The 13,172-nt window shown below is 37.7% G+C and overlaps 1 protein-coding gene across 1 annotated transcript in view; it reads left to right on the top strand.

Annotated features, from left to right (window-relative positions):
• Positions 1–1,211: 1,211 nt before the first annotated feature.
• The window catches only part of UBL3 (ubiquitin like 3), a 49,260-nt gene continuing 37,299 nt past the window's right edge, over positions 1,212–13,172 (top strand). The window contains exon 1 of the mRNA XM_026675036.2: positions 1,212–2,663. Coding sequence (XP_026530821.1) covers positions 2,637–2,663 — 27 coding nt within the window. The 5' untranslated portion in view covers positions 1,212–2,636. The remainder of the gene's footprint in view (positions 2,664–13,172) is intronic.

The raw sequence follows: 13,172 nt of genomic DNA, 5'->3' as shown, positions 1-13,172 counted from the left end.
ATATTTTTTTTATTTTTAAAACAAAAATAAATAAAACCATCTAGTGTGTTGGTTGGGTACATATATCTTGTGCACATAATGATATCATACATTTCTTATTTAATTATATTTATAACTTCTAATCAACATTTTATATAATATTATTTTATTATTATATTATCATTAACATTATACTGTAGTTGTTATCTTTCAAAAATATATTCCATCCTTACTAAGTTATATTCATTCTCTTATTCATTCAAAATCAATCAGTTATGTTATTGCTATTACTACATATTTCAGTTTCTTATTCTTCTAACCATTCATAAAATAAATTCCAAATCTTATAATACTCTTTTTCTTCCTGTTCTTTTATTGTCATTGTTAATCTACTCATTTCTGCACATTCCATTATTTTCTTAATTGTTTCCTCCTGTCGGAATTTTCTCATTTTTCCAATTTTGTGCAAATACAATTCTAGCTGCTGCTAATACATTAATAATCAAATATGTTATCTCTCTGTTATAACTTTCAGACAAGATTCCCAATAAAAATATCTCTGGTTTTAAATCTATATGTTGTTTTATCATTTTTTCCAACCACGTGTGTATTCTAGTCCAATATCTTTTAGCATCAATACATGTCTACCACATATGGTAATAAAATCCAGGCATCTGGTGACATTTCCAACACTCCACCAATTTATCTTTGCTATACTTGCTGGGGGGAAATGCCACCTGTAAAACATCTTATACAAATTCTCTTTATAGGCCGTTGACATGGTTAGTTTATACTTTCTAGTCCATAGTTTCTGCCATTTATCCAGATCTATCCCATATGCAAAATTACAAATCTCTCACTTTTATGATCTTCTACCCACAGTTTGGGAGTCCTCTCCTTTGAACGGATACTGAATTCGGGTATCAATCCCGAATGTTTTGATTTTTCCGGTTGCCTGAAACGGTTATCGCCTCGGTTTGGTAGCTTTTTGATCCTGGGCATCAATGAATTTTTTCTTTTTCTGCTTGGGGAAGGGGGGTTGGACTAGATGACCTCGTACAAAGTCCCTTTCAATTGTTAATCGGTCTAAATCTCGGTGGGTTTTGTTTTTTTTGCAAGTATGTGTCAGATAGTTTAGATTGTTGTGTTTAGTCCTATGACTGAAACCAGTCAAATCGCACCTCACCCCGTTCACATGATGCACTTTTGACTCTAGCAGGGAATTTCCAAGCCTTTAGCGACGGCTGTCGAAGGCAGAGCTGCCGCAACAGCAAACAGCGGTCAAAGCCAAAGTTGCATCACGATGAAAAGGAGGCCGAGGTTTCTTTCTTAACACTTCCGAAGCTTCAAAACTACCCTTCCTAGGATGCCGCGCGAGCGGCGTCTGCCGCTCACGTCCATAATCAGTGGGCGGGGCCGCACTTGACGCGATCACCGAATAGCGATCTGGAGGCGGAGCCAAAGCGGAGTGGGGGATGGGGGCGTCGGGTCCGTCTTTCCCCTGCTGTGTCCCCTTTTCTCCGCTCGGCGTAGACGCCATGTTGGCTGAAAGGGAAGATGACAAGAGGCGGCTGCGGGAGTAGCGGCGGCGGCAGCGGCAGCAGGCGGTGAAGGGTATATCGAGGGGCAGAAAGTGCGCCGAAGAAAGACGTGCCCCGGCTCTTCTTCGTTCAGCGGGCTCTCTGGCTGGCGAGAAGAGAAGGAGCCGCTCCTCCGCCTCGGCTGCGGGGGGCTTCCGTTAACCGTCTGCTGCTGAGGGGGGACCCCCGGAGAAGGAGGAAGAGGAGGAAGAAGAGGTGGAGAAGGGGCTGTGGAGAAACGAACCGGCGGGGGCGATGAAAGCCGAGACCTGAGGCGGAGGGGGCGGCGAGGGCTGCTGCTCCTGCTGCGAAAGGCAGAACTGCAGTTTAAATCCCCCCTTGAGCTGCTGCTGCTGCGGTTTGAGGGGGGAGGGTAACATTTCTTTGTCCCTTCCCTTCCCTCTTCCCCGGCTTATTTTAATACGTATATCTTTAACTCAGCCTCGTAAATGCTGTAGGAAGCAGCCTTTCCAAGGAAGAGAAGTGCCCCCACCCACCCACCCTACTTTCACTTACTGAGGCTCGGACGAGAGCATCCCCCCCCCGCATCCCCCCCCTTCAAGAACTTTGGCCTCAGAGAAAGAAGGACGGTCGCTGCTCTACTTCATTGAGTGCCTGTCGCTTATTATTATTTTTTTCTTTCCTTTTTAATGAGAAGGTGACTCGGATACAGAACTATCCTCTGAATCATCTTCGTCATTCATTATTGGTCTAGGCTGGAGAGAGGAAGAGGAAGAGAGGAAGAAAAAGCGCTCCTACACAATTCATGTTGTTGTTGCTGTATGTTTTTGCCTGGTCTGTCTGGCACAACTGGCGTTCGTGCTGCTGTTGACAAGACTCCGTTGCTGTCTCTGGTTTCCCTGTGATCCAGCCTTTCAATACCAATTGGATTCTTTTTGTCAGTTTCCTTGCTGCGGGTGAGCTGCTTTTCTTGAAGGAAGCAAACGCACACAACTTACCAGGAACAAAACCAAAGATTGGTCAGCTGGAAGATCTTTTACTGTACCTGTGTTGTTTTGGCTGGCTTTTAAATTTTTTTCCCCTTTGTTTCTTGAAACCGACAGTGTAGTGGTCAAGATGTCTAGCAGTGTTCCATCTGATATGGTAAGTTGGGATTTGACTTCATTTCCAGAAATTCAAAGAACTGATTTCTAGAAAAAAATCCACTGATTTGTGTTGCCGCAAGAAGTGTTTTTGTATATTGAAGGCCAGATTACTATAGTATAAGCTTTTGTGGGTAGAATCCACTGAGTATTTATTAAGTTTATTCACAGCCTTTTCTCCGGGAGTTCAAGAGTTTTTACATGGAGGTTTCCCTTCATTTTATTTTCATTTATTTTTAGAACAAATAAATGATTCTGTGATATAGATTGAGTTGTGAATGAGTAATTGGCCCAAAGTTACCCAATTTCCTTTGATGAGGGTGAACTTCAATCTGAATCTCCCCTGTACTACACTGGTTCTTCCTAACAGATCTGAAAAGAAGAAGCATCCTACTTTCAGTATTGTAGAATTAATCATCTGCTTTGTTTTATTATTTAACTTTTTATAAACATTTGAGATTTAACTTGAGCACAAGTATAAATGAAACAAAATTATATTTTCATTAAGCTTATTTTATTTTTCATTAATACAATTTTCATTTAAGCTTATTATATTTTTATTTTGGTACTTTTTTCCTGTTATAGTTTTATTTGAATCCAGTTACAGTATTTAATAACCTCAAATGGTCTAGATTCTAGAAGGCTATCATTTAATACAGTGTATTTATTGGTTCCAAGAAAACATTCTAGAAACTCTTCTCTTGAGCCATATCTTTCTGATGTAATACATTAGATATTATGCCGATAAAGTGCTGAATTAGTGATCAGAGTATATTTTAAAGTCTGGATAAAAGGAAGCAAAATTATATACTTCAGAGAGTACCATCTACAGTATTCTTATGAATAAACATGTCTGAATCTAAACTTGATTCCTTTTTGGCACTAAAGAAATATTTTTGGTTTTCATCTTTAAAACATTCAGTAATGTTTTTTACTACTTATGTGATTCTGTCAAAATAATAAATGGTAATTGCTTTGGAGCATTAGTATTCCGTATGCGGTATGTATATGCATACAAATCTCAGCTTTCAAAACTTCAGTTCATGCTTGATAGGAGATTGTTTTTGGCTTTCCATAGCAGGAAACAGTAATTTGTGACCAAGTCACTACTATAATAAAAATTGTACCACAGCTTCAAACTTTTGCTTGAAGTAACTGAGCAAAGTATTAGAGAAAAAGGACAGAAAATAATGTTGGTTTCAACTTCGAATTGTTTTAATTTGATTTTCTTTGCAACACTGTGGCAGCTTCTCTTTCATTATAGTGTACATTTTTTCTAACAATGCTTCTTGAAAGGGTGTGATGGTTTTGAAAAAATACCCCCATATTAAGATAATAATAAAATATACAGCAGTAAACTCTTAATGTTATCCATTTAGTATTTTTGACATTGTATTTTGCTGGAATTTAATTCTGAATGGATGTCAATTATGGTATGAGAAGCACCATTTAATAGGATAATTAAATCATATCTTTCTATATAATGTCTTAGGAGTGTGAATAGAATGTAAAATGTGTTCTGTTTCAAACCTAAAGCACACCCCTCATATTCTGGATATTTTGATGAACCATTATGGATGGATTGGTTGCTGTTGGTGGAAACAACTCTGAATGTTTTTATTTTGTGCTTCAGTTGAAACCAGTCCTACAGCAATCCCAGAGTGATTTTTGTAGGGTGGATAGAGCAAAGCTAGTGTCCACTTGTTTATTTCTCTCCTCCTCCAAGAAACAAGGATACCTTGTGCGTCTCTTATTTTCTCCAGATGGCCTATGCACCCACTTCCAAATGGTCTCAGTTCCCATAGGCCTGCCTGCTCACTCTTATCTTTTCTGGTATCTTTTCCACTCCTGCCCTCTCTCAGTTGCCATCACTAAATAAAATCTTCAGCTTTGGCATTTTCCTCCACACTTCTTCCACTGAAACTCTTCAGTCTGGAACAAAACGACCCTGCTTCATTCCATATCCAGACCAAAAACACATGTTTTACATTGGGTATAAGCCAGCCAAAACCAGTACATGAAATTGTACATGTCTTTCCATTAATCCTAAGTGTTATAATTGAAATTTGGAACTTAAAAGTGTTTCACTTTTAATGAACCTTCATTAAAAGATACTAGAAATTTATTCTGCTTCATTATATTTTGCTCTGTTATATCTGAGCATCTTGGATGGGCTTTATATAAAAAAAATAAGTGGCCATATATATTTGCGACTATGTAGCAGTACACATAACTGATTCTTAAAATTACCAGTATAAAGCCATGGAATGCTTAGGAATTGTCCAGACATGATTTGGAATTGCCCATTGTAATTTAAATTATTAAAAAACCTTAATATAAGTTCTTACTGAAACAATTGGTTCTTAAGCCAATTGCTTCCAATAATTGCATTTATTTGGGCCTAGTTTCTGTATTTTTTTCTGTGGGACTTATACTCAAAAATGTATATTCTTATATTAAAACATTTCTATAAAATGTTACTCTTTTTCTTATATTAATGAAGTTTGCTTACAGAATACATTTTGCAAAACCGCAGTTGTACTTTTTTAGTTTTCCAGTTCTGTATATGAGACATGAATATTAATCTTGTTAGGAGCATTGGAGTAACGTGTGGTATGTTTATGCCAACATATAATTACCATGATATGGAACTGGAAGCTATTGAAGAACTTAGAACCAGGGCAGTTAAGACTAGTAGCCCTAACCCACCTTATAGGGTTGTTGTGTGTGTGTGGTATTTTAAAAAAAACCCACCAGTTGATTCTACCTACTCCTAATGTTATTTCTTAATTAGAATAACATTTTGTCTTAACAAAATAGTGAGAGGAGGGTGTATCACTACTCACAAATGTCAATTAAATCAGCAAGTAAAGCATTTCCAGTCATTTAGTATTTAACAATGCTATTGTGTAAATGATAACATAAATTGACACATAACACATAAAAAATTTAAAAGTACAGTATTTTGTTACACTTAATTATTTTCAGATGCAGTGGATTTTTTAAAAATTGTATGTTGTAATGATGACTGAATGAAAATTGTGTCCATTGCATTCAAAGTGCAATAAATAGGGATGGGGGGGATTCCAGGTTTATGAGAGCAGTTGGGACCAGAGCTATTTGGTAGTAAAATGTGACATGTTGCATTGCTTTCTGATGACAGTTCTGGCAGTCCTGATTGCTATCATTATGCAAGGTCCTCACAACAATTTTGCTACCTCTGATTTCCTGCCAGCTTTGCTGTTGGCTATGGGAAGCCAGCAGGGAATGACTGAAATTATGATAATGTGACCATGGCTCACTGTGATGTTGTAATCATAAACCAAATATCCGGATTGTGAACACGTGGACACTATAATGGCTAGAATTCCAAGGACCAGTTGTAACTATCACTTGTTCAATGCCATTGTAAATTGTAATGATTGCTGAACAATAATTAAATGTGGACCACCAGTAAATATTTTTTTCTGTATTATGAAATTACAGTAATTGATTTTGCACTAATATGTTTAAAATACCTTCATTATGTTGAATGTTCGATGTTTTCATGTGTTTGAAAACACATGAATACTTCAACTGCATAATTTATCTGCTAAATATTTTATTTAAAAGGTATTAACAAAATTGTTCTCCATCATTTCCTGATTAATATAATCAGGTTTTCTATACATTCCAGAAATGCCATAGCTGATGAAGGAAAATTGTTAATGACTAAGGCCTAATAAGTCTGTTGGATTGTTTCAGTTTTGTGTTAAGGGATCTTCATTATAGTACATATGTGCAATTTCTTTGCCTAGATATATTTCCAGACACTAAAATAATATTGTCAACATTCCATCAAAAATAATCATTTTCTTAAAATTTAAAAATATGTGGAACTAAAGAACATGTTTTAATTTAGTGATGTATAAATTGAGAAGATTAGTAATACAATAGAATGAAATATTCTTCTCTTTCTCTATGTTGAACTCATATTCTCTGTAAAACTACTGCTGTAACATTTGGGTATTTTGTGAATAGAAATGCTGGCATCTTCATAACTGAATGAGAACATGATCAATTGCTACTGTATATGGATATATGGTATATTAAAAATTTTCTCATTGTCTGATGAATGAAACTCATGAGCATGGAATTTAGTCTCTAGAATATAAATATTTGAAAATAAACATAAATTGTATCTTAAACAATTTCAGCTAGAAATATATTACTAAAGATATGTCTAGATTTACTTTAGAGTGCACACCTTAATTTTACAGAATCATTACTGGAGAGGAAGCAGTGAGGGAAGTTTCTTTTAGTTAAGAGACACTCATATGAAATATTTGTAACAGTTGTTACTCCACTTATGGATGAGCCTGAAAAGCACTTTAACAATCCAAACTATTTTTGCTACTTTTTCACATGAATTACTCTTTTGAGATTATCTAAGGAGATAGAAATATATTAAGTAATAAAAGCTTAAGTAAAATCAAGTCTTTCTTAATTTGAATTCCATTTCGGGTGACTAAATAGATATGTTCCATGCTATTTTCTTGGTAACTGCTATTGTGCCAGAGCAAATTTATGCGTGGGATTGGTCTATTTGAGGGATCTCATCTCCGATTATGTCTACCTGTCCCATTAGGTCTGACAAAAAAAGCATACTTGTAAGGAAATGTCACCCAATGGAGCCCAGGATGAGAGTCTTTTCTGTTGTGGCACTCTCCTTTGAAACATTATCTCCCCAGAGATTAGATTGGATCAGATGCTACAGGCTTTTCATAAGATATGGTTCTGCGGATGTGTGTGGGAGTTTGTAGAGTGTTAATTCATTGCTACTGATTTCTTATATCTTGGCTGTTAATTGAAAACATATTTTGGCTATATGTTTTTAATGTGTTTTCTACAATTTTGCTTTCTGGTCCTTTATATAATTTTTAATTGTTATAAAACATATATTTGAGATGGATGGCTATATAAATTGAAATAATTAATTGGAATAGTTGAAGTGATGCTATAGCTAAAGTGTAAGGGAATTTATCTGAAAGTTAACAAAACTATGAATTCAAACCAAAAATCCATTTAATTTCACAGTACGTTTTGTGATGACCAAAGATATGCTTATTGCAGATTGGAAGCATCTGTTACACAGTGATATAACCCAGAACATGTTATTAATATTTTTAACTCCTTTTAAGCCTGTAGTTGAAACATCTAGGTTACTGTGGATAATCGTGAGAAAAACAGCTTGGCTGAATTTGATTAATTCCTGGATAAGTGATTCCACGGACTTCACCCCACAGCTATAGGCTAGGTGAGAAGTTGAAAAAACAACTTGGAAGAATCAGTAGCAAACAATTTTAGTAATAATCATAACAGTATAATAGAAGTAGTATAAATAGTAATTTATTAAATGTATATGCAGTCCAACTCCAAGACATTCTGGGCTGTTAACAATTGTTAAAACATTTAATAAAACAATACCGAAAGCATAAGGCAAAGGAACAAAATGGCAGAGGGGACCAAAAAGGAAGAAAGGGACATCAATCACTCCCTCCAGAGGACTGGAAAAGTCTTTAAGACCCTTTGAAATCCCAGTAGGTTGGAAGCTGTTCAAATTTCAGAAAGTGTGTCAATCCATAGGGCAGGTACTACTACAGATAAGGCACATTTACAGGGTCCCAGTAGGTGGAATTGCTTAATCAGTGGAACCTGTAGTATGCCAATCCTGCCTGATTGAACCAGTTGGGCGGATACTATGGAAGAGAGGTGGTCTCTCAAATAACTAGGACTTATGCCATGTAGAGGTTTAGAGGTAGTGGCCAACACTTTGAATAGCACCCAGATGCAAACTGGCAACTAGTGCAGCTTGTGAAACAGAAGTATTACATGGGCATATTGAGGCATGCCCATCTGCATTCTAGACCAGCTGAATGTCAGGAAAGTCACAAGAGATTAATTTGACCTGTGAGAGCCTTTACTTTAGTACTTTATCTAGTATCACCTTTATGACACTACATTCTGTCGACTGATATGTGAATTTCTTGTTTATCAATTTGAATTATTCCCCAATTAAGAAACTATCCTTCTGACCATTTGTGCCATACTCATTCAAGACCCGAGTCTTAATTTTCCATTTCTGTCATAATTGCTATTGCTATAAACTCTCAGATACATATTTCTGTTCCTGTTTTTGTTGTTCAGCCGCTAAATGTACACATATGCTACTGTCAAAATGTGATTAAGCCACTGTAGTTGCAGAACTGCTGTTTCCTAAGTAGAAATACCATGATTAAGAAAATAATTGGCAATGTAAGTAAATTAGAGGATTGACTTTTAAAAAAAGACAGTAATGCTTTTGATACTTTATTTATTGTATGCAGGCCTTAGTTTGAACAGTGCCAGTTGGTATTGGAAGAAGAAGAAAATATCAACAGTGACATAATCAGATATGGCCTTAGGCTCTTTGAGAATTTGCGTCAGCTACAGGGAGTTTCTGTTAACAGTGTGCTATTGAGAGATATTCTGCTAATGATTTAGCAAATGATGTCAAATATACTGCTGCATGAACATAATCTTTAAATAGACATGTTTGTGTTTTTTTGGGTTCACCAATGGGAAAAGTATAACTGTGTTCCATCTTTGCTAGTTCCTTCCTGATGTGTGTTAATAAGGAAGAAGCTACTAAATACCATTGTGACTTCTAAACTCTACTGAATTCACATTCAAATGTTATTTCTGCAAGTAATTTCACTGAGACATAGTTTTATAAAACAATGATCAACAATCAGTTCAGGATACCTTTCAAACAAATTTGAGCCTTCTGGAGTCTTGTTGCTTTGCATTTAAATTCTTCTAGGTTTTTGGTAGTAGCTATACCGAAGCTTCTAACTTTGTAAAGGCATAGCTATTCCTGATTTTTAAATGGTGGGGTTAGTGGAAAACAAGCTGAGGTCTTGGATTAAATCCAAGGAAGACAAAGTTGCTGTTCCTATTGGTTTCCCAGAATCATCAGTTTTGGTATATTAGCTCTAGATCATGAGTCCCCAACTCCCGGCCCACGTCCCACTACCCTGGCTGAAGCCTATTTGGAATTGGGCAGTTTGATTGGTGGACCGGTGCGCATACACATGTGCACAGCTTGACTTGTGCAAGTTGAGCTGCACCCACATGCAGTGCCAACCTGCTGCTAGTGCAAGTTGAGCTGCGCCATATATGCACACCAGCCTGCTGCTCGCACAATCTGGTTCCGCCCTCTCTCTCCAGCCAGGCCGCCAAGCTGCAAAGGTTGGGGACTGCTGCTCTAGGTGGTGTCATGCTCCCTCAAAAGAGCAGGCCTGTGTCATTGGAGCTTCCTGGCATTGTGATTTCTGTGTGAACAGCAAGTAGAAGCCATAAATGGGGGTGATGGGTGAGAGTATTGCTTAGCTTTGGTTGATATGTATATACAGTTCTATCTGAATATGGAGGACTTAGCAACAATCAATGATTATGCCTATATTACCACTTGGTTGCTGTGCAGTGTGTTCTACATAGTGTTGTCTTTGAAGAAGACCCTGAAACTAGAATTGGTACAGAGTAACTAGCAGACAATACCCTCTAGTGTGGAATAGTGCTAGTTTTAGGGTTGCTGTTATCAGTAGATTTCTGGGTACAAATTGCTAGCTTTCACTTATGAAGCATTACTTGAAAATGAAATGAAAAAGCACCTTTGAGACTTCACTTGGCATGGTGAGAGACATTAGACCTGACTTGTTCAGGATAAATTTGTTCATCCTCTCTAGTCACCTGCAGAGGACTTGTTCAAAGTTCCAACCCAGCAAGAAGTAAGGCACACTTAAGCCAGAGGACATTACTGCCTCGACATTCTGCTGCCTCCAAAAATATGCTTTGCCTCTTTACTCTTGGCATTCAGAGAGACACTTAAACATTCCTTTGTAAGTAGGCCTTTGAGGCATGATACCTAGCTGAGATGTTGAATGACAATCTTTTTCATGTATTATGTTAGTTGGTCGTTTATTGGTGGGATAGGACATTTGCCATGGTAGAATTTTTTAATGTTAATGTTTATGCCATCCAAACCCTGTGATGTTGGCACTCTAAAAATTGTTATATGACACTTGTCATTGAATGCAGCATAATGTTTGCTGTGTTAGAACAAAATGAAGCGCTATGGTTTAGTACATTGTAGAATGCTAGCAAGAAAATGATGCTTGAAAGGTTCTATGTATTTTATATGTAAACGTGAAGTGCTGCTACTGTTCAAGTTATATTTTTAAAGAAGTCTGGTGACTGCACATGTACCTTTGCAGCTCACTAGGAATGCAAGTAAAAAATAAAGTCAAGGAAAGGGTAGGGAAAAATGTTGTAAAACAAGTTCTACTCTGTCTGAGAAGAGTTACATTGTTGTGAGACTGGAATGTATAACTTAGTAGTTGACAGAAAACACAAACTTCTTGTGTCACCACTCTCCCTCCCTGCTTCCCAGTATGAAGAGTAATTTGGGGGGGGGGGAATAGAAAATGTAAGATATAGTTTTAGAAGAATGAGGTGGGTGAATATATCCATATTTTTGAATAAATATTACAGTACTGTGTTAAAATACTAGTATACTAGAACCATTATATATTAATTTGATTTGTATACCCATCTCACTCTTGAGTGACTCTGGCTGGTTCACAGTTAACTAAATTAAACATATAGATATAAATCCATTAATAAACCATATTATAATAACTAACCATAATCAGCAGCAAAGCCCATGACTACATCATATTTAATATTTTCATTATAAAATATAGTGAAAACTCCTCTGCCTCTAGAGGAGAGCAAAGTTATGTCTGCAGGGCCTGACTAAAGCCACTAGGGTCTTTCTTTGAGTATGATCTTTAACATGGCTTTCCTGCTACACCAGATGAGATGGGAAGATGTAATTGAAAAAAGGTAGTCCCTCAGCTTACCTGGTCCTGTGCCATGTAGTGTTTTATAGGTCGTTTCTGGGATCTTGAATTGAACCTGAAAGGATACTAGCAACCAGTGCAGATCACAGAGGGGTAACATGCAGTGATCAATGAGCACATATAATTGCCACATTTTGCATCAACTGTAATTTCTGAAAGTTCTTCAATGGCAGATCCATGTAGAGTGCATTACCTTAATACATTTGAGAGACAACCAGGGCAGGAGTAACTGAGAGCAGAGCCTTCTGGTCTAGAAATGGGTGCAACCTATGTACAACACAGTTTTGCAAAGGCCCTCCTGGCCACAGCTGCTGCCTGCTCTGTAAACAGGAGTTATAAGTCCAGGAAAATCCCAGTTTGTACACTGAAGCCTGTTGTTTCCCATCCAAACTGTTTGGGGGCAGTGCCACCCCATCATGAATGAAAGGATAAATGCCTGGAACTTGCAGGCCCCCAAATCCAGAACTACTCAGTTGTGCTAAAGTTCAGTTGAAGCCTGTTGTTTCCTATCCAAATCCCTACACCAGGTGTCGCCAACCTTTTGGACCTCAGGGACCACCAAACTCATAATTTTAAATCCCAGGGACCAATAATAAGAATTTTGACTGATGGTGGCTTGCTGACGTGGGTGGGAGAGAGAGAGAGAAAGAGATCTAACTTCTCCCTCCCTCCCTCCCTCCCTCCCTCCCTCTCTTTCTCTCTCTCTCCCTCCCTCTCTCTCTCTCTCTTTCTCTCTCTCACACAGACACATACACACACAGACACAAACACGCAGAGGCAGTGTGGGATTAAAATTTCTTAACTGGTTCTTGGGCATGGCCTAATTTGTGGGTATGGCTTGGTGGTCATGTGACTGGCTGGGCATGGCTTGTATGTAAATATTATAAATATTTATGTAAATATTGATTTTTTTATTAAAAAAAAAGAACTTTTACCCAAAATCAGGCAAAGCAGGCAGGCAGATTGAGTTGCTCACAGAATCACAGATTCACTTAGAGATCTGTGTTTCTGCCATCGGCTATCTGAGTCTGTCACATAAAATTTGCTTGCAAGCAAACTCACAAAATTAACTCACAACACACCATGTATGTAAATATTGATTTTTTTTATAAAAAAGAGCAACTTTTACCCAAAATCAGGCAAAGCAGGCAGGCAGATTGAGTTATTCACAGAATCAGAGATTCAGAGATCTATCTTTCTGCCATTGACTATCTGAGTCTGCACCGAATAACAGAACCTTCAGTCCTAAGGGAGGTTTGGCTCTGGTTAAAAGCACAGCTGAAGATCTAATGATTAGCTAGAAAGCAAGAAATCCAACAATTTCCTGCTTTCTAGCTAATCTAAATTTCCCAGCATAGCAGAACAGCTGATGGTCGGGGGGAAAAAAAGGAAAAATAGCAACTTAGCAGGCAAGTTTGCCAGGTAAAGAGTGAGTGGGTAGGGAAGGTTCCCGCAGGCCATGTGGGCGGTGCAGCCTTGTGTTCCCGCGCAGCCTGGATTAATTGCTTTGGGGGTGCTCTGGGGGTGACATTTCTCTGCAGATCACCAAAATTTTCTTGCGGACCACC

Source organism: Notechis scutatus, chromosome 5 (genome assembly GCF_049901735.1).
Source record: "Notechis scutatus isolate UNSWTSFEM ecotype Mainland chromosome 5, rNotScu1.2, whole genome shotgun sequence".
Classification (NCBI taxonomy): Eukaryota; Metazoa; Chordata; class Lepidosauria; order Squamata; family Elapidae; genus Notechis; species Notechis scutatus.
The sequence above is the reverse complement of the archived record's forward strand: the minus strand, read 5'-3'. Positions and strand labels throughout refer to the sequence as shown.